Source organism: Papio anubis, chromosome 18 (genome assembly GCF_008728515.1).
Source record: "Papio anubis isolate 15944 chromosome 18, Panubis1.0, whole genome shotgun sequence".
Classification (NCBI taxonomy): Eukaryota; Metazoa; Chordata; class Mammalia; order Primates; family Cercopithecidae; genus Papio; species Papio anubis.
In genome coordinates this window covers 43,359,389-43,381,029 of record NC_044993.1, presented here as the reverse complement: position 1 = coordinate 43,381,029, position 21,641 = coordinate 43,359,389, and the positions used below count along the sequence as shown (strand labels likewise).

At 39.5% G+C, this 21,641-nt stretch overlaps 1 protein-coding gene across 4 annotated transcripts in view; it reads right to left on the bottom strand.

Annotated features, from left to right (window-relative positions):
* Positions 1-1,718: 1,718 nt before the first annotated feature.
* Positions 1,719-21,641, bottom strand: part of LOC101015583 (putative ankyrin repeat domain-containing protein 26-like protein) — an 86,042-nt gene continuing 66,119 nt past the window's right edge. For 3 of the 4 annotated variants that reach the window (XM_009196359.4, XM_009196360.4, XM_009196356.4), the window contains 5 exons: positions 11,754-12,041; positions 10,947-11,164; positions 8,387-8,615; positions 6,911-6,990; positions 1,719-4,307 (listed from right to left, as the gene is read on the bottom strand). In XM_009196359.4, coding sequence (XP_009194623.2) covers positions 4,250-4,307; positions 6,911-6,990; positions 8,387-8,615; positions 10,947-11,164; positions 11,754-12,041 — 873 coding nt within the window. In that variant the 3' untranslated portion in view covers positions 1,719-4,249. The remainder of the gene's footprint in view (positions 4,308-6,910; positions 6,991-8,386; positions 8,616-10,946; positions 11,165-11,753; positions 12,042-21,641) is intronic. The other variant, XM_009196358.4, reaches the window with a different exon arrangement.

Genomic DNA, 21,641 nt, shown 5'->3' with positions numbered 1-21,641 from the left:
ATCATGAGGTTGTGTTTGTTTACTGTACATGAACACAATCTGTTCAAGTCTTGATAAAACGGAGCCCATATTTGTTTGTAAAGAACCACACACTTCACAGTGGCTTTCTGTAGGTAGATTTGATGACCTTTATGTATATATTCATTTCCCTCTCCAGATTTTTGAAAACTATCAATTTGCCCATCGTTGGTGGAAAAACAGCTTTTCTTTCTGTCTTTCTGCATCTTGTGGCCATGACAAATGCCATTTGCAAAAAACAGTCTAACAGCACTGGATGGATATGATATTTATACATTACTCTCTGGATATCTTCATTGAGCTTGCTTCTTGTTATGCCATCCTTTAGCTTATTGCAGAATAAAAAAGTGGCTTTTAACTGTTTGAAAATGATATCATAGTAAAATCCAACATGGAAGAGGCATTCAGAAAGTTCATCACTGTTTGAAATCAACTTATACTTTCTAGCAACTCTAGAAGGCATCTTCTTTCTTTAACTTAAGCATTTTGTAGGTGGCAACTATATTAAAACTCTTTTAAGGGATCTTGTAGTGATTATGGATTTACCCCTTTGTATCTTGAGAGAATCATTTTTGATCTCTTTTACTAAGTCTAACCTAATTTGGCAAACCAGTGCATCACAAGGGAACCAAGTCGGCCTTGGAACTACTACATTAAGTTTAAAATAAACTATTTTTCAACTTATCTAGAAATATAAAAATAAACACCCCTTGACTCAAAAATCTTCCCTGGCACCGCATCTGCATCTATACCCTCTTTCATTGTCATCTTGTGAAATGATATATTACTCGATTTTGCTGGTAAAAACTAATTAGAACATTTATATTTAAATCATGCTTAACAGTTTACAGAAGTATTTTTCATTTTCTTCTTGTACCCAGTGGCAGAATTTTACGATTCTGAAGCACTTAGACTCTCATCATTTTTTTTGCAGAGAAATAAAACAAAACTAACAATATGATTTTTAAAATCAGGTATCTAGGATTTTGTAATTTATGTATTAAAACAATCATTTAATTTGTTCTCTTTTAAGCTATTTGGCTGCAATGCTTTCTTAAAAACTTTAGATTTGCTCTTCAATGTGTTGGGACATGAACCCAGGTAAAGAAAGAAGGTTAAGGCCTCATTTAACATGGGTCTATTATTAGTTTTCTGTGCATTAAGATCATAAAAACACCACCAAAACTATGAGCCAAAGTGCATTGACTGAATTTTCTAATAAAAATAAGACACAAAAAACTAGTTACAATTTGCTTATTTATTTTTGTTGAAACAAATATTTTATAATTTTTGTAATCTTTTCGAGAGACAGGGTCATGCTATGTTACCCAGGCTGCAGTGCACCATCATTTCACACTACAACCTTGAATCCCTGGGCTCAAGTGATCTTCCCGCCTCAGCATCTGGAGTAGCTGGGACTACAGTTGTGTGCCATTGCACCCAGTTTTTGTAATTTTCCAGCGGTTGAAAGATGGTCAAACCTTAGACAAAGTTCTTAAAGTCAGTCACGCATAGTTGCACTATTTTTTTCCTTACCAATTCTGTAATTGATACACCTTGTCATTATTGGATTCACTTCGAGATCCCCAGAAATGGACTCCTATTATGAGTGAACTCTCATGTTGTTACCTATCTGGGGTGTTCCAGAGTGTTCTTGGTTGTCTTCTTCAAAGAAAGAATTCGCTCAAAAGACCAATTAGTAAAGCAGGCAAAAGTTTTATTGGGGAAGTAAAAGGACACTCCAAAAGAGGAGTGGGCTGACCCTGCTGGAAACAGCCCCGGGATATTCTGCATTTGATATGCTGTGGTCTTGCTTTTTTCCTTGCCCACTTCTCACCAAGGCTTGGGGGATCATCCCTTACTGTGGTTAATGGACGTGCACTGGACGCAGTGATCAATACAAATCCCACCCAATGGGAACATTGCTCATTACTGCCACCCGGGAAGGGCATATAGCCATCAAATTTGTACTCATTGCACCTGTGTGGCTCTCAAGAATTCTGCTTTTGCCTTTTTTCTCCCTTATCAGGATCTAGTTAACCACACTTTGACAGTTCCACCATAGAGTGAGTACTGGGCATCTTAAGAGGTGTTCTGGGCTGTTCCTTCCAACATGGGTACTTCCCCTCCTGCCTGCTCATATCTGACCAACTGCCTCCTCTTACATTTATCTCTTAAGGAGTTGGGACCCAGAAATCTTTTGGGAAATAGGGCGGAGGTCATTCTTCTGTAACTACTTCCTGCTGCAAAGGGGCGTCGAGGGTCTTCTGGTCCCTCCTCCTTGCTTGCTGTCATGGCAAGAAGCTTTCAGAGGTTGTTGTTGTCTCTCAAAAGGTTTGACCCACAGTGTCCAGAGGAGACATGCAGAAACTTGCTTGTCCTCAAGGTTAGGAAAGAGGTTGATATCCTTGTCACAAGACTATTTGAAGTCTGACGGCTTCTAGATGGGACGAAATAAACTTAGTTAGTAGATTCAAGAAGCAAGGCCCAGAAAAGAGAAGAAGGAAGATAGAGGTCAGGGGTCCCAGGAAGGGGAGGGGCCATGAGAATCAGAACCAGGTGACACCCCTCAGCAGCCCCTTCCCAAAGATGAGAAGCCTAGTTTATGAGATCTCAAATGTGCTCCTGAGCCTGCCCTGATCTCTTAACCCAGATCAGTACTCTTCTCCAAGCACAGTCAAGTTCCTCCCTGAGCTGCAACCAGCATGTCAAGACCTCTGCCACGTTTGAGAACTACAGCTGCGAGAGAATTGACTTGCCACTGTAACTCTTTTATAGCAAGCAGTCATTTCTATCTCTTGAGTCAATTCTAGAGACAGGCTGTGGTAGGTTCACGAGTATGTGCCAATGCTGGCTATTCCTATCGTGGCATCTGTGGTGATGCCAAGCCCAACAAGAAAGGGAATTAATTGAATTGCTTGGTGGGCCCCAGTAATAAGAGCAAGGGCCGAGAAGCATCACCTGGGGCAATGAGATGCTAGGGGTTAGGTAAGCCAGCATGGGTGTTCTGGTCCACTTTGCAGAGAAGCATAGGTGGGCCTGTGTCCCACATAGAAAATAAAGTTCTGTCATAGGTAGACAAGAATGGATATGGAAGGAAGCAAAGTCAATTCCAAACATTACCAGTATCCTCATTGGCTATGCAAGATGTGATATTCTGTCACTAAAGTTGGAGCTGCTAGGAGAGCCAGGCATGAGTGACTAGTTTGAGTAGGAAGATGGTTCTTATTTTCCCAGAAGAGCATGTGTCTAGTAATGTCAAGGAGAAGAAGCTTCCAAAGGGAGTTAAAGATTTGAAATTTTTGCGTGACCCACTCCTGGCTTGGTAAGGTAGAGAACCTTACTTGGTATTTGGAGATTTTAGTTTCTAGAGAAAAAAAAAAAAAGTATGAGAGATATTAACAATGGTGATGGTTGTGTTGAAGTGTTCAGGGTTAAGAGAACCCACAAAAGTTCCAGAATCTCTGGTAGTAGTGATGCCTAGGGGTGCCTGGCTGATGAGGGTAATGGGGGAGAACAAGGGGCCTAAAATAGTGCAAGTGTTAAGAAAAGCTTGAAAGTCCCCTTTGCTTGTGTTAGGTACTGTATGCATCTCTGGGAAGGTTTTGTATAGAGAAGCCCCAGTGATAGGTGAAGCTAAATTGGGTTTGAGAAGTTGCCTATTCTTGTATCGTGGCTGAGTAGGCTGTTCCTGCCCTAGATAGAACTAATTCGTGCATAGCCCATAGGATGAGGGACAGGAAGATTTGGTGAACTTTAGTAGTTGTTGAGCTGCTTGTAGATTTTTTTTATATATAGTTGTGGGCTGCTGGGGCCTATGAGGGTGATTTTAGCTGGGAGCATAGAGCATTTGGCTGCATGGTCCCAAAGAGAGCAGATTAGAGCCAAATTAAGATGTCTGTTGATTATGGGAACAAAAGCTATTAACTCAGTGAGTATTAGAGAGAATACCACCCAGATTATGGCTTTGAGATTTAAATCCAGGTAGGGCAGAACAGACCTTTTCCTGGGGCGGTGGGGTGGGTGGGGGGTGGTGTTGGTTCACAGTAGCAAAGACATATTAGTAAACCTGCAAGGAGTATTATGACTCATGGTATAACAGGCCAAAGCATTACTAATTTACTTATGTTTATTCTTTTGGCTTTGCTTGAAGAGGAGTTTGAGACCCTGGAGGGGACAAGTGGTCCAGGTGTCCAATGGCACCTCTACGACTTCCTCTGCCAGAGATGAGTCACACAGCTTTACCTTGGAATAGTGGATCCACTTGGTGATCCCTGGCACCATAACTGCTATAGGAGTGGAGAGTAAAACAGTGTAAGGACCTCTCCAAATAAGACTCAGTTGAGAGTTTGGAGTTCCATCCTTCCAAATCTTGATGAGAACTTGAGTACGGGTGGGTTTAAAATTTGGTCAGAGTTTTCAGGGTGTGAAAATATATTTTGGCCAGTTTTTGAATTCCCTGCTGAGACTGGGATAGAGAAGTAACATAATTAGAGTTGGTAAGTTCAGTATCCAATAGGAAAGTGAAGAAAGGGTCTTCCACATAATAACTCAAAAGAACTGAGTTGTAAGTTAGAGATGGGTATGTTTCTCATCCTTAGTAGAGCAATACATAATAGCTCTGGTCATGGCTTTGAAGTTTCCTGGCATAATTTTTCCAAGATTTGCTTGAGAGATTTGTTAATTCTGTCAACCATTCCACAGTGTTGTGGATGCCAGGAGGAAAGTAGAAAGTAACTGATTCCCAAGGCCTGGGAAACAAGTTGAGTAAACTGTGAGGTGAAGGATGTCCTGTTATAACTTTGCAGTGACCTGGGAATGACAAACCGGGGGACGACCTCCTTGAGGGCCTTTACTACCCCCATTGCTTTTCCCATTCACAATGGGTAAGCTTATATCCAACCTGTAAATATGTCTACAAAGACCAGAAGATATTTATACCCTTGACAGGCAGGAAGTCAGTTGAAGTCAAACTGCCAGTCCTCCCCAGCATAAGTGCTCCCCCATTGGACTGGCTGGAAAAGAAAAGGAGGTTCGGCTCCTTGTGAGATGTTTAATGTACAAAGGGCACAGGCCCTGCAAACTTGTTCGAGAGTCTTGGAAAGATTTTTTTCCCCAAAAGAGCCATTTGCACATTATTGAAAGTTTTTTCTTGCCAAAGTGGCAGGAGTCATGCAAAACATAGCTAACTTTCCATTGAACATTTTAAGACAGATGTAGGACCTTTCACAGTTGATACCAGCCTCCGGGGCCTCGTGTCCCAGTGCCCATTCCTATTCCTCTGGTGAGTACAAGGGGCTGGTGGCTTTGGATCTTCAGTGGGAGGATGAATTAAAGGAGGCTGAGGATGCTCTGCTGGGAAATTTCCTAAGCCATTTATAGGAGAATTACCCACTGAGGGGCTCACAAGAGCCAAAATGGCACCGTCTAGTTTGCATTTTTGGAGAGATTCTGATCTTCTTTTAGAGCCATAAAGGCCTGGACATAGGGTACCTCTGACCATTTACCCTGTCACCTGCAAAGCAGGTCCAGCTGCAAGATGGTATTAAAATTAAGGCTACCATTTTCTGGCCAGACTTCCTAGTCATATAGTTTGTATTGAGGCCATGAAGAGTTACAAAAGAAAACTAATATAGTTTTCTTTAATGTCTAGGAATCAATCTTGTCCTAACTTTTGAGAATGCATCCAAGGGGTGACTCCTACAGTGTGGGGTGTTGAATGTCCATCTGAAAGACAGACAGAAGTAAAGGCCAGGGGAGAGTGAGCATCCTGTCCATTCTCATCCATTATGAAAGGGGAAGAACATCCTCTCCATCTCTTTCCCACACTAGGCCAGGCATCCCTAGCTTCTGAGGAGCTTCACACTTCATGCACCCTTATTGCATGCTCCCTACTGAGAGGTGACCTCTTTGCCTCATTTGGTCTGTTGATCCCCCAGGTCCATAATTATAGATGACTCTGCCCAATTATAATTTTGTAGCCTTGTGTGATAATCCTCTGCATACAGGCAAAGCATGTCAAGGACAGTGGGGAGGGCTAGAGACAAGAGGGAAGTTGATTGGTAAATCCCTGAGAATTCAGTGGTAAGAACATGGAAAGAGTTTTGGGTAGTAGCTACATCCCAGGAGACCCCTAAACCTAGACCATAGCACCTAAAATTTACCTACATTCCATCTGGAGGTGGAATTAGTGCAGAGGAGATGGTGACAGAGCATTCAAAAAGCCACTCTAGGCTGGGCGCGGTGGCTCAAGCCTGTAATCCCAGCACTTTGGGAGGCCGAGACGGACGGATCACGAGGTCAGGAGATCGAGACCATCCTGGCTAACATGGTGAAACCCCGTCTCTACCAAAACATAAAAAAAACTAGCCGGGCGAGGTGGCGGGTGTCTGTAGTCCCAGCTACTCGGGAGGCTGAGGCAGGAGAATGGCGTAAACCCGGGAGGCGGAGCTTGCAGTGAGCTGAGATCCGGCCACTGCACTCCAGCCTGGGCCACAGAGCGAGACTCCGTCTCAAAAAAAAAAAAAAAAAAAAAAAGCCACTCTATTGGAGCCTATCTGGGAAAAGAAGAGGAAAAAGTAGGTGGCATTGGCTAGCAAGAGAGATGCCATGATGGCACGGGCAGCAGGAGCAACTGTGAAGAAAGACAGGGTGGTGAGTCCCCAGAGGTCAGTTGTGAGAATATGGAAGTAATCAGAAGCCTTAGGGTCTCTGGCAAGAAGAAAACATTCAGTGCCTGGAGGGGTTCTGTCGGGCATTAGGTAAAAGTGCTCCAGTTGAGCACACAAAGTGGAGATGCTAGGGAGATTGCTCAGCATGCTCAGCATTCTCACAGTCTATGCTGCATAGGAGCAGACATGTGAGAGGAGACAGCAGGGAGCGTATCCCTTACCTCAGAACAGCATGCGAGTCACAACACCGAGAGATATTGCCAAGCCTGGAGTTCCAGAAAGTGTCCTCAGTTCTTGTCTTTTTGCAAGAAAGAATTCAGCCAAAAAACCAGTTAGTAAATCCAGCAAAACATGTATTGTGCAAGTAACAGTATGCTTTAAGAGAAGAGTGGGCCAACTTGGTTGGGAGCAGCCCCAGTACACTCTGCATTTGACCTTTTTCCTCACTTTCTTCTTTAGGTTCCTGCCTTTGTTCTTGCCCAGTTCACACCCAGGCTTGGCAGGCCCTCCCTTACTCTTGGTTAATGTGCATATGCAGAACCCAGTGATCAAGACAAATTCTACCCAATGGTGGCATTGCTCATTGCTGCCACCCAGAAAGGTTGTATAGCCATCCCTTTTGCCTTTCCCCTTCTTTATCAGATTGTAGTTAACACATTCTGACAGTTCAACCATAGAATGAGTAATTACTGAGCATCTTAAGAGTCGTTCTGTGGTGTTTCTTCCTACATAGCTACCTTTCCTCCTGCCTGCTCATATCTGACTAACTTGCCACCCTAACAGTTGGATTGCAAGGTTCTTGTTCAATTGAACCTTGAAACTTTGAAAGTGTCATGTCCCAGGGAGCTGGGAACCCTGTGCAGTTTTACATGGAATTCTGAGTAGGAAGAATAGAATGTATTCTGTTTGGTCACATTTGCTATTTAACTACTCCTGATATCATTGTCATCTCAGCCATAAATCATTTGAGTGATGGTAAGATAGACATAAGTGAACTTCACTTTATGAATTCAAATATTGCTTTAAGTATTTAAAACCTGCTGTATGATTGCACAGCAACAAGAACATTTTATAACAATTGATATTAAAATGCTGTAAGTACAATAGCAATTAAGGATGTACTCATGTAAGAAAATCACAAAACTTTAAACTGAAAAACAGAAGAAATCTTTTTTAGTGTTACAGGTTCATAGAATTCATAAAAAGTATTTGTCTTAGATTTCTTTACATAATAATCATCCATATATGGTCAGGTGTTTGATATCAATCATTCACATCTGATTAGAAGTGGGAACCTTGAGATGCTACAGGAAAACTTTAAAAGCATTATGAACCCAAGCCAAACTAAAATCAATTAGAAAGTAAGCCAAACCATCTCAAAGTATACCTTTAGTTGTCAGGCAATACCATTTCATTTCCAAAATCTAACTTAAATGCAATTTTTACAGAAATTTAAAATGTGCCAGTTTAGTTACATTTATCGAATAAAGTTAACAAATGAATATCTCTTGTCAATGAGAGCTCCAAGGACTTTAAAAAAAGGCTGTAAAGTTTGTTTCCTTTCCTTAAAAACACAGTTAATTATGACCTTTACTTAAAATACATAAGTCAATTAGACAACTCAATATTTTGCAAAAAAAATACAAGAATTATATCAGAAGTCTGAGAAGGAAAGAAAAAATGATGCTATATCTAACCTTTGACAAGTTGCTCTCCATTCTGATATTTGAAGACAATGAGCTTAAGGTAGGAATCCTTAAGGTTTCTCTTGGAATATGTATTCTGTTGAGACCTAAATTTTCATTAAGATTTCCATTGCATGCTGACTGTAGGACTGCCCTTGTAGTATGAGAAGTAAATAAAGATCCGCTCTGCTCTTTTTCTTGAAGAAGTTTGGTACTGACGTCTGCTAGAATTTCTTTACGTCTGTGAAGATTGCAAAACACAGATACTGAGTATTTTGGGTTTTTTTTACAAATTATGTCTAAATGATTTGCATTGTTTAAAAAGTCACCATGAGTCAATGAAAGATATCACAAACTATGTTTTAACTCTGAAAATGTATGAGAGCATGTGTACTGTACACAGTTTTAATTTTTAAATTGTTCTAAAGAACTACATGTACTTCTAGAGGATTTTTAACAAGTAATTCAAACAAAGTAGGGAGGGAAGAGCAAAAGCTATCAATGATGTGTGGATTAACAGGTGACATTTGTTGCCTTCTGAAATGGCTCTACTTATAAGATTCTTAAGGATGCCATTAGAAATACTTGTGTTTAGGCTGGGCGTGGTGGGTCATGCCTGTAATCCAGGCACTTTGGGAGGCCAAAAGAGGTGGATCACTTGAGGTCAGGAGTTCAAAACCAGCCCAGCCAACATGGTGAAACCCTGTCTCTACTAAAAATACAAAACATTAGCCAGGCATGGTGGCGGGTGCCTGTAATCCCAGTTCCTTGGGAGGCGGAGGCAGGAGAATCACTTGAACCCGGGAGGCGAGATCGTTTCACTGCATTCCAACCTGGGACAAGAGCAAAACTCCATCTCAAAACAAAAAAAAGTAAAAAAGCAAATAAATACTTGTGTTTAAAGGGTAACTATATGAAATGATAAACATGTTAATTTGCTGGACTAGAATCACCATTTGATTATGTATAAATATATTAAAACATCATGTGGTACTCCTTAGATATACAGGAGTACCGAAATATATCCAAAACTATAAATCCAAAAATATTTTACTCCAGTGAAATAACTAAAAGTAAAATAAAGCTAGAAATGCTTGTATTTAGTAAGCCAGTTACAGAAAAAAAAAAACTATCTCTCAAAGACACTTTCAAGCATGTCTTTTTACCACCCTTGTACATTTCACCCATTATTTGAGAAGCATTTGACACTGAGGAATCATTCAGAGCAACAATTCCCTGGGGAGAAGGAGATAGCCAAGGTCAAAGAGAACTCAATCATCTCCAAGGGTGATTAACTCCTAAAATTGTGACCCACGCATCAGAAGTGGGGCCTGCCCTTTTGGTATTCCACCTACCACCTCAGGCTGACCAAGGTGTTATTTTTCACCACTTTGTGAATTAGATTTCCTTTCAACCCTGTGTTAATTATTCCCTATTTCACAAGTATGCCTTTATGTGGCGTGGAAAAACTATACAAAATACTTTGTTCCAAGGTGGCCTCTAATGATACTACCAAAGGTCGCAATCAATGACAGTTAATTTACTGAGTGCCAGAATATGCAGAGGAGTAGAAGTACCTGACCCTTTTTCAGTTTAAGTTGTAATCTTATAAAAAATAATTCAATTCATTAATATTTCTATATAGGGGAATGCTGACAAACAATTGTGTAACAATATCACTGTCTAAATTATGAAGCTTCAAAGAAACTTGGCTGAAAGACTAATAGATCAGGTTAACCACCTAAGAATATTAAGGGGATAAAGAGCCATATAAAACCAAAAAACAGGCCAGGCACGATGGCTCAGGCCTGTGATCCCGGCACTGTGGGAGGCTGAGGTGGGCAGATCACTTGAAGTCAGGAGTTCAAGACCAGCCTGGCCAAGATAGTGAAACTCCAGCTCCACCGAAAATGTCAAAATTAGCCAGGAGTGGTGAGAATATGAAAGGTTGGGGCTGAGACAGGAGAATTGCTTGAACCTGGGAGGCAGAGGTTGCAGTGAGCCAAGATTGTGTCACTGTACTCTAGCCTGGGTGACGGAGTGAGAATCCATCTCAAAAAAACAAAAAACAAAACAAACAAAAAAACACATCCAAAAAGAGGGGAGTGACATGAATTGTCCTGGATTAACTTTTTTTAAATTTTTTTATTTTATTATTATTATTTTTTTTTAGATGGAGTCTCACTCTGTCACCCAGGCTGGAGTGCAGTGGCGTGATTTTGGCTCACTGACAACTCCACCTCCTGGGTTCAAGTGATTCTCCTGCCTCAGCCTCCCAAGTAGCTGAGATTACAGAAGCATACCACCATGCCCGGCTAATTTTTGTATTTTTAGTACAGACGGGGTTTCACAATGTTGGCTGGGCTGGTCTTGAGCTCCTGACCTCTGGTGAGCCACTGGCGGATTAATATTTTAAAGGTAAGCTCATTTACTAACATCATTTTCCAAAATTGTTTAACCTAGTTAGCTTTCACTTCCCCCTAATCTCATGAACCTGTCTCACTAAAAATTATGCCTTTGAGGCAAATTAATGAGCTTCATTTATTTTCTATGATTCTGTGTTTTGACTTACTTGTTTAGTTCATCTGACAAAGATTCTCTAAGTTTTAATTCTTCTAGATACAGTTCCTTATATTTTTCCAATTCTGTTGTATTACAGTCTGCTTGTGAAGTTTTTGCTTTGTAGAGTTTGAATTCCAGATCTTTAATTGTAAGTTCCATCTGACTTTTCATAGTAGCATTGCTTTCCTCTGTTAAAAACTGTAACTTGTCATGGGCTATTTTCTGTGTCTAAAACAAATTGAAAGGGTACATTAAACAAATAATTATAATCTGAATAATTATTGTGTATTTGTTTCTTTTTGTTTTGGGTCGGTGATGTAGAGAGCATTTCTAAGTATGTGAAAAAAAGCAACTGAAGTTTAATATATTTATTATGAGTATCAACTAAATTAATAACTTAATCTGAATTGCAAAAATATTAAATCATGCTTATAGCAGTACTCATGAAATGTAACACTCCAAAGAATAATAAAATCAATTTAAATTCTGAAAAATTGAGCAATATAACTTAAGAATACTTCAAGAGTATAGTATAATTTCTAAATCACATTTTTCTTTCTCTATTAGTCTTGTTTCATGCCACTTGTCTTAGTAATCAAATTATTCACTAATGAGAATCATTATTATGGAAGATCAATTTAGTTACAATAATGATGGCAAGTGAAATATTTAAAGAGAGAAACAGATACCACCTTCCTTCTAGAAATCTACCAAACAAATTGCTATAAGTGAAGGAGAGGAAACATATACTATGTATGTATCCAAAATATAATTTGCAGTGAAATGAATGAAGGCACGTTCCTGATAATAAACTAACCTGTAAAATTAGATCAATGGTTTCTAATTGTTCTGCTATCTCCTGCCTTGCTCCTTCTTCGACCTCCTGTTTATAGTGTTCCAATTGGTCACATTCTAACATATTCGTTTCCATGTGACTTTTGAGGTTTACTAGTTCTTCTTCCAACTTCTCCTGATCCTTCCGTAGTATTTTGCGCTTTTCTTGCATTGTTTTCATATATAATAATGACTGTTGAAGAACTTCAATCTCTGCATCCACATGTAGACCTTCTGAAGATGCAGTTTCCACTGCTTCTGTAATATCAGGCTGCATAAGTAAAATAATATGGTTTTGTAATGAAGAAAGAAGACAGAATAGTCTAACATAAAACTAATCATTTTTTAAATAAATTCAGTTGCAATAAAATGTTATCTATACTGTAGTAGATTCTAAAAACATGGATCTTTGAATTACTTAGAAAATCAAAAACAAATTTAAAACCACCAGGAATCACAAAAATGTATGTTTTACTCACATCATCTTTGCCACACAATATTTTTATGTGATAGTAGGCTTTCATTTTCCTGATTGTGTAATATATTTCCTCTTTAAAATGGCTCCAAGTCACTTCTTTATTGTTTGTTTTTGTTTTTTTTGTTTTTGTTTTTTTGAGGTGGGATCTCGCTCTTGTTGCCCAGGCTGGAGTGCAGTGGCATGGTCTTGGCTCACTGCAACCTCCGCCTCCTGGGTTCAAGCGATTCTCCTGCCTCAGCCTCCTGAGTAGCTGTGATTATAGGCACCTGACACCATGCCCAGCTAATTTTTTGTATTTTTAATAGAAATGGGGTTTCATAATGTTGGCCAGACTGGTCTTGAATTCCTGGCTTCAAGTGATCTGTCTGCCTCAGCCTCCCAAAGTGTTGGGATTACAGGCATGTGCCACTGCACTCCGTCTAAGTCACTTCTTAGTACAAAGTCTCTTGCCCCCTCACACCCTTTGTTATTCCCCATAATTTCTAAAAAAGTTTTAGGAACACCATATTAAATTATCCAAACCTAAACCAATAAATCACTGTGAGAAGAAGACTTGAAAATAAGACTCTAATTAATGAATCTTTATGATAAAACCTCCAACAGATTAGGCATAGAAGGAACATATTTCAACACAATAAAGACCATATATGGCAAAACCACAACTAACATTACACTGAAAGAGGAAAAGCTGAAAGTCTTTCCTCTAAGAACTGGCATAAGACAAGGATACCCACATTCAGCACTCATATTCAACACAGTATTAGAAGTCCTAGTCAGAGCAACTGGGTGAGAAAAAAATGAAGGGCATCTAAATTGGGAAAGAAAAATTGAAATTTCTCTTTGCACATGACCTGATCCTGTATATAAAAAACCTAGACCCCTCAAACAAACTCTTAGAACATTTCATCAAATGGCTACAGAATACACATTCTTCTCATCGGCACAGAGAACATTCCCCAGGATAGACCATACATTAGGCCAGAAAACAGGTCTTAGCAAATTTTAAAAACTTGAAATCATATCAAGTATCTTCTCAAACCACAATGGAATAAAACTAGAAATCAATACCACTTATGATTGCTAAAAAATAATAAAATACTACTCAGGAACAAATTTAACCAAGGAAGTGATAGAGCTCCCCTGCAAGAAAACTATGAAACATTGATGAAAGAAATGGTAGAGGACAAAAACAAATGGAAATATATCCCATGCTCATGAATTTAAAGAATTAATATTGTTAAAATACTACCTGAAGGAGTCTATAGGTTAAATACGATTGCTATTAAAATACATATTAGTCTATTTTCACACTGCTATAAAGACACTACCCAAGACTGAGTAAAATGTACTTAAAAAGAGGTTTAATTGACTCACAGTTCTGCATAGCTGGGGAGGCCTCCGGAAACTTACAATCACAGCAGAAGGGGAAGTAGGCTCATCTTACATGGTGGCAGGAGAGAGAGGAGAAAGAGAAGGGGGAAGAGCCCTTATAAAACCATCAGATCTCATGAGAACTCACTCACTATCATGAGAACACCATGGGGGAAACTGTTCCCATGATCCAATAACATCTCTCCCTTGACATGTGGGGATCACAGGTTTCTCCCTCCACACATGGGGATTATAATTTGAGATGAGATTAGGGTTGGGACACAGAGCCAAACCATATCAAAATATCAATTACATTTTTAACTGGGGAACAAGATGATCAACCAGATGCAGCCAGGAAACACCTCTTCCACAGACAGAAAACAAAATATTGAGTAAGCCATCACACTTTGAACAGATTTTGGGGGGAAAAAGCACTCAAAGGCAATAGAGAGGCAATGCAGACACTGAGTTTGAAGAGGAAGGAAGCTAGGAAGCCAGATGGAGTCACCAGTCACCAGGACCAGCTCTTGGTCCAGAATTGGACCTAAGGAAGGAGAGAGTGAAGGAACTAGAGGTCACACAATCCTGCCAGGGACCTCTGAGATCCTAGGTACAAGAGATCCCATGATACACACAGACATTTGAATTGGCAGGGGGAACTGCCAAGAGAGTAGGGAGAGGCAGAGCTTGAACATGCATGGAGCCCAAAAGATTTCATGCATGAGGTAACTGCAGGAAAATATGAGAATAGGCACCCATCCCCCAAGGCTCTCCATCTTTCTGAGTTACTTTAGCCCCTGCTGACAGCCAAACCAGGAGAGAGCAGGGCTGCCTTTCCCAAGGGCCTGAAGTGCATTTGATTTGCACGCCCCCTTGTCTGCCTGTCCCTCTCCAGCTCCTGCCTGGTTGCTCCCTCAAGGGTGTACACATAGCACAGCCTCCACTGCCTCACCTGAGTGTTTGCCTGAAAGCAGTTTGCCCACTCCAGCACAGCCAATGCTTGACCCTGAGGTACCAGAGGATATAGCTACAAGACCCGTCCCAACTTCCCAGGGTTTGAGTGCACAGTTAAGGGGTATTGAGCTGATATCTGTGGCCTGAGCTCAAACTGGGGTGGCACCCCCAACTCTCAGAACAATGAGAAGAGTGAGGCACAGATTCATGTGCTGGCACAGGAGCTGGGTGTGCCTCCTTCTACAAGACTGGTCCGGAAAAAGCATAGCCTGTTGGCTGGCCACAGACTCCATCCAAGGGAAACCTGTGACCTGGAACACATATCAGGCCAAAGATTTGGGTTCAGAAAGCTTGGGGCAAAACTAGCTGGTCAGGCCTTACCTAAAAGTACACATCACAGAAAACCTGGTCAGGGGAGCATGAGTTTTATGGTCCTCAAAGCCAACCCCTGAGCAAAAAACTCCAGGATGTGCATACTTCACCAGCTGCACACCCATGGCACCATCCACCCTATCCAGTGGACCGTCACCCTTGACCCACAGCATCCACAGACACCTGCAGACATACCCCGTATCCCACTCAGACTCTTCCAAGCACAAGGAATCAGCAGGTCCCTGGACATTTGGAGGACTAACCTTTGGCTCAGGCTGCCCCTAAAGCAAGCTTGTCCTGGGCCCATGGGCTGCATGCAGACCAGGAAGACTTTGAATGTGGCCCAACACACATTTGTAAATTTTCTTAAAACGTTATGAGTTTTTTTGGCAACTTTTTTTAGCTCATCAGCTATCATTAGTGTGTGTTTAATGTGTGGCCCAAGACAATTCTTCTTCTTCCTATGTGGTCTTGAGAAGTCATAAGATTGGACATCCCTGGCCTTAAAGATGGAGGCTGTGCAGCTGTCCAGGGACTTCTTTGGAGCTAAGAAAGAGGGAGTGTAGCACCAGTGATTGAAGGGGATTCTCTGAAGGCTAGGGAACAAACTTTGTGAGAAAGGCATTTCTTGCCTCCCTGCCAACTATTTCCCCCTCCTCAGAGGCCTGCTCCAAACACACTGATATACAAAAGAGTTATGCAGCTGAGTAAGAGCCTATCTACCAGCTCTTACTCCAAAGCACCATCTATGGGATTGAAGCCAGAATTACACTACCAAACAAAATTAATTCCCTCAACACAGTTAGCCTGTGAAAACCAATGCAAGAAACTAGCCACAACTAAGAAATCCGTAGAGGCCAGGTACAGTAGCTCATGCCTATAATCCCAGCATTTTGGGAGGCCAAGGCAGGTGAATCACCTGAGGTCAGGAGTTCGAGACCAGCCTGGCCAATATGGTGAAACTTCATCTCTTCTTAAAAAAAAAAAAATTAGCCTAGTGTAGTGGCCCACATCTGAATCCCAGTGACTTGGGAAGCTGAGGCAGGAGAATCACTTGAACATGGGAGGTGGATGTTGCAGTGAGCTGAGATTGTACCACTGCACTCTACCCCAGGTGACAACAACAAAACTTGAATGAAAGAAAGGAAGGAAGGAAGGAAGGAAGGAAGGAAGGAAGGAAGGAAGGAAGGGGGGAGGGAGAAATTCATAAAGATCCTTGGCCTTCTGAAAGAACCCAGAAACTAAACCAATGAACTGTTCCAACATACACAACAGTCAAACACTCAAGGGAAGAATAGGAATATAGAAACCAGAAGTCATATCCAAATGACAGCAATTTCAAAAAGATAAATAAACACTAGCCCTCTCAGACAGGAAAGCATCTGTGAAAGAAGTCCAGCAATTCAAAAAGTCATAGTGTTTTCTAACCCTCATAGGATCACACTAGCTCCTCAGCAATTGATCCTAACCAGATTGAAATGCTGAAGTAATAGTCTTAGAATCCAGAATCTGGATGGTAAGGAAGTACAATGAGATCCAAGCAAAAGCTGAAACCTAACAAAGGAAGCAAGTAAAATAATTCAAGAGTTAAAAGATGACATAGCCATTTTAAGAAAGAAGAAAACTGGGCTTCTGGGATTGAACAACTCACTATAGGAATTTCAAAACACAATTGGAAGCCTCAACAACAGACTAAACCAAGCAGAGGAAAAAATTATAGAGCTTGATGTCTGGTCCTTTGAATCAACCCAGTCAGATGAAAATAAAGAAAACAGAATTTTTAAAAGTGAACAAAACCTCTGAGAAATATGGGATCACATACAGAGACCAAATCTATGACTCACTGGCATTGTGGAGAAAGAATAAGTACTTTGGAAAACACATTTTAGAATATAATTCACAAAACTTTCCCCAATCTCATTAGAGAAGCTGACATGCAAATTCAAGAAATTCAGAGATAAGATACTACACAAGATGGTCATTCCAAAGACACATAGTGAAAAGCATCCAAAAGTCAACGTGAAAGTCTTACGGCAGCTAGAGAAAAGGGTCAAATCACATACAAAGGGAACCCCATCAGGCTAACAGCAGACTTATCAGCAAAACCTTACAAGCCAGAAGAGTGTTGGCCTATTTTAGCATCCTTAAATAAATTCAAATCTCAAATTTTATATCCTGTCAAACTAAATTTCATAAGTGAAGGAGAAAAAAATCTTTTCCAGACAAGCAAATGCTAAGGGAATTTAAAACCATTAGAGCAGCCCTACAAGAGATCCTTAAGGGAGTTCTAAACAGGGACATGAAAGAACAATACCTGCAACCACAGAAACACACGTAAGTACATAGTTCACAGATGTTATAAACAAATACACATTGGAGACTACGAAGCAACCAGACAATAACATCCTGGCAGGATAAAAATCTGACATATAAATATTAGCCTTAGATAAAATGATCTAAATACCCCACTTAGAAGGCACAGAGTGGCAAATTGGATTAAAGAAAATCAAGAACCAACAATCTGCTGCCTTCGAAAGACCCACCTCGCATATAATTACACCCAGAGCCTCAAAGTAAAGCCATAAACTAAGATCTACCATGCACACGGAAAACAAAAAATCAGGGGTCATTATTCTTGTATCAGATTAACACACTTTAAACCAACAACAGTTTTAAAAAAGGACAAAGAAGAAGATGATAAAGAATGATACATAATGATAAAAGAACTCAATTCAACAAGAAGGCATAAATATTTTTAAATATATAGGCACCCAACCTTGGAGCATCAGATTTCTAAAACAAGTACTTCTAGATCTATGAAAAGACTTAGTTAGCCATGCAATTATAGTTAAAAATTTCAACACCTCATTGGCAGCATTAGACACTGACATAGAAAAGTAACAAAGACATTCTAGAATTAAATTTCACATTTCACCTGTTGAACTTAATTGACACTTACAGAATCCTCCACCCAACAACCACAGAATGTACTTTCTTCTCATCGGCACAGGGAACACACTCTGAGATCGACCACATGCTCAGCCATAAAGCAAGTCTCAGTACATTTTTTAAAAACTGAAAGTATACCAAGCATAATCTCAGACCCTAGTGGAATAAAAATAGAAATCCATACCAAGAATTTCTCTCAATGTCACATAATTATATGAAAATTAAACAACTTGCTCCTGAATGACTTTTGGGTAAACAACAAAATAAAGACAGATATTAAAACCTCTTGAAAATAAATAAAAACAGAGACAGAACATGCCACAATCTCTGGGATATAGCAAAACCAGTATTAAGAAAAAAGTTGATAGCACTAAATGTAGACATCAAGAAGTTAGAAAGATCTCAAATCAACAACTTAAAATCGCAGCTACAAGAACTAGCAAAACAAAAACCAAATAACCTCAAAGCTAGCAGAAGTAAAGAAATAACTAAAACCAGAGCAGAACTGAATAAATTTGAGACACAAAAATCCTTACAAGTAATCAACAAAACCAAAAGTTTGTTCTTGGAAAGGAAAAATGAGATCGATAGCTAGCTAGCTACATTAACAAAGAAAAAATAGAGAAGATCCAAATAAGCACAATCAGAAATAGCAAAGATGGCATTACAATGGATCCCACAGAAATACAAAATATCATCAAAGACTATTATGAACACCTCTATGCACAGAAACTAGGAAATCTAGAGGAAATGGATAAATTCCCAGAAATACAAAACCTCCCAAGATTGAATCAAGACGAAATTAAAACCCTTAACAGACAATAACAAGTTCTGAAACGGAATCAGTAATTTAGAAACCTAGTAACCAAAGAAAACGCCCTGAACCTGAAGGATTCAGAGCCAAATTCTACCAGACATACAAAGAAGATCTGTTACCAATCCTACTGAAACTATTCCAAAGTATCGACTTTGAGAAACTCCTCCATAACTCATTCTATGAATACAGCATCATCTTGATATTAAAAGCCGAAAGAGAGGCAATGAAAAAAGAAAACTGCAGGTCAATGTCTCTGATGAACATAGACACAAAAATTCTCAACAAAACATTAACAAACCAAATCCTGCAACACATCAAAAATTCACTTTATTTATTTATTTATTTATCTATTTATTTATTTATTTTTGAGACCAAGTCTCACTCTACTGCCCAGGCTGGAGTGCAGTGGCGCAATCTCAGCTCACTGCAAGCTCTGCCTCCCAGGTTCACGCCATTCTCCTGCCTCAGCCTCCCCAGTAGCTGGGACTACAGACACCCGCCACCACATTTGGCTAATTTTTTGTATTTTTAGTAGAGATGCGGTTTCACCATGTTAGCCAGGATGGTCTCGATCTCCTGACCTTGTGATCTGACTGCCTTGGCCTCCCAAAGTGCTGGGATTACAGTCAAGAGCCACCATGCCTGACCCAAAATTCACTTTTTACAATCTAACAGGCTTTATTCTGGGATGCAAAGTTGCTTCGACATATACAAAGTAATAAATATGATTCACCACATAAACAGAATTTTTAAAAACCATATGATCGTCTCAACAGATGCAGGAAAAGCTTTCAGTAGACTCGCAATATTCCTTCATGATCAAAACCTTCAACAAATCAGGCATCAAAGGAACATACCTGAAAATAATGAGAGCCACCTATGACAAACACACAGCCAACATCATACTCGATGGGCTAACCTTGGAACCATTTTCCTTCAGAACTGGAACAGGAAAAAGATGCCCACTCTCTCCATTCCTATTCAACATAGTACTAGAAGTCCTAGCCAGGGCAATCAGGCAAGAAAAAGGAATTAAAGGCATCCAAATAAGAACTGCAGAAGTCAAACTATCTCTCTTTTCAGATGATATGATTGTACACCTAGACAACCCTAAAGACTGTCAAAAGGCTCCTAGATCTGATAACAATTTCAGTAAAGTTTCTAGTTACAAAATCAATGTACAAATATCAGCAGCGTTTCTATACACCAATAATGTTTAAGGTGAAAGCTGAATCAAGAACACAATCCCATTTATAAACAGCCACAGAAAAAAAAAATACTGGGAAATGCATCTGACCAAATAAATGAAAGATTTCTACAAGAAGAAATATAAACACTGCCGAAAGAAATCAGAAATTAAACCATCAGATGAAAAAAATCCACGCTCATGGATTGGAAGAATGAGTATCATCAAAATGCTTATACTGCCCGATGCGATCTACAAATTCAATCCACACTACTCCTATCAAGCTACCAACATCGCTTTTTCACAGTGTTAGGAAAAATGACTCTAAAACTCATGGAACCAAAAAAGAGCCACACTAGCCAAAACAATCCTGAGGAAAAAAAAAGTGGCAGCATCAGTCTACCTGACTTCAAATTATATTACAAGGATACAGTAACCAAAATACAAGGTTTTGGTATAAAAACAAATACATAGATCAACAGAAAGAATAGAGAATCCAGAAATTAATCCACATATTTACAGCCATGCAATTTTTGATAAAAGAGTCAAGAACATCCATCAGGAAAAGAACATTCTCATCAACAAATGAGGCTGGGAACACTGGATATCTGTAGGCAGAAGAATGAAACTAGATCCTTATAGTTCTCCATATACAGAAATCTACTCTAAATGGATTAAAGACAAACGTAAGAACCAAAATTGTAAAACTACTAGAAGAAAACATAGCAGAAATACTTCAATACCTTGGTCTAGGCAAAGCTGTGATGACTAAAACATCAAAAACACAGGCAAAAATAGACCAATGAGACTATATCAAAATTAAAGTTTCTTCATAGCAAAGGAAACAACCAACAGAGTGAAGAGACAACCTGCATAATGGAAGAAAATGTTTGCAATCTATTCATCTGACAAGGGTCTAATATTCAGACTATATAAGGAGCTCAAACAACCCAACAGCAAAAACAAAATTAATCTGATTAAAAAGTGGGCAAAGGATCTGAATAGACATTTCTCAAAAGAAGATGTACAAATGGCCAAGAGATATATGAAAAAATACTCAACATCTGTAATCATCAGGAAAGGAAATAAATCTGCAATGAGATATCATCTCACTACAGTTAGAATGGCTACTATCGAAAAGACAGAAAGTAAAAAATGCTGGTGAGGTTGCAGAAAAAGGAAACTTATGCACTCATGGAGGGAATGTAAATTAGTATAGCCATTAAGGAAAACAGTATGGAGCTTTCTTAAAAACTAAAAATAGAAGTATCAAACAATCCAGCAATCCCACTACTGAGTATTTATCAAAAAGAAAGAAAATAAATGTATCAAAGAAATACCAGCACTGCCATTTTTATTGTATCACTATTTATAATTACTAAGATATGGAATCCATCTAAATGTTTATCAACAGATGAATGCATAAAGAAAATGTGGTATCTGTACACAATGGAAGATTATTCAGCCATAAAATAGAATAAAATTATATCATTCTCAGCCATATAGATGACCTTGGAGGACATTATGTTAAGTAGAATAAGTCAGGCAAAGAAAAACAAATGCTGTATGTTCTCACTCATGTGGGAGCTAATTTTTAAAAATGAGTTCACGGTAGTAGAGAATAGAATTGTGGATATTAGAAGCTGGGAAATGAAGGGGAGTGGGGCATGGGGTGAGGTTGGTTAATGGATAAAAAGTTATCACTAGATAGAATGAACTCTAGTGTGCTGTGGCATTGTAGGGT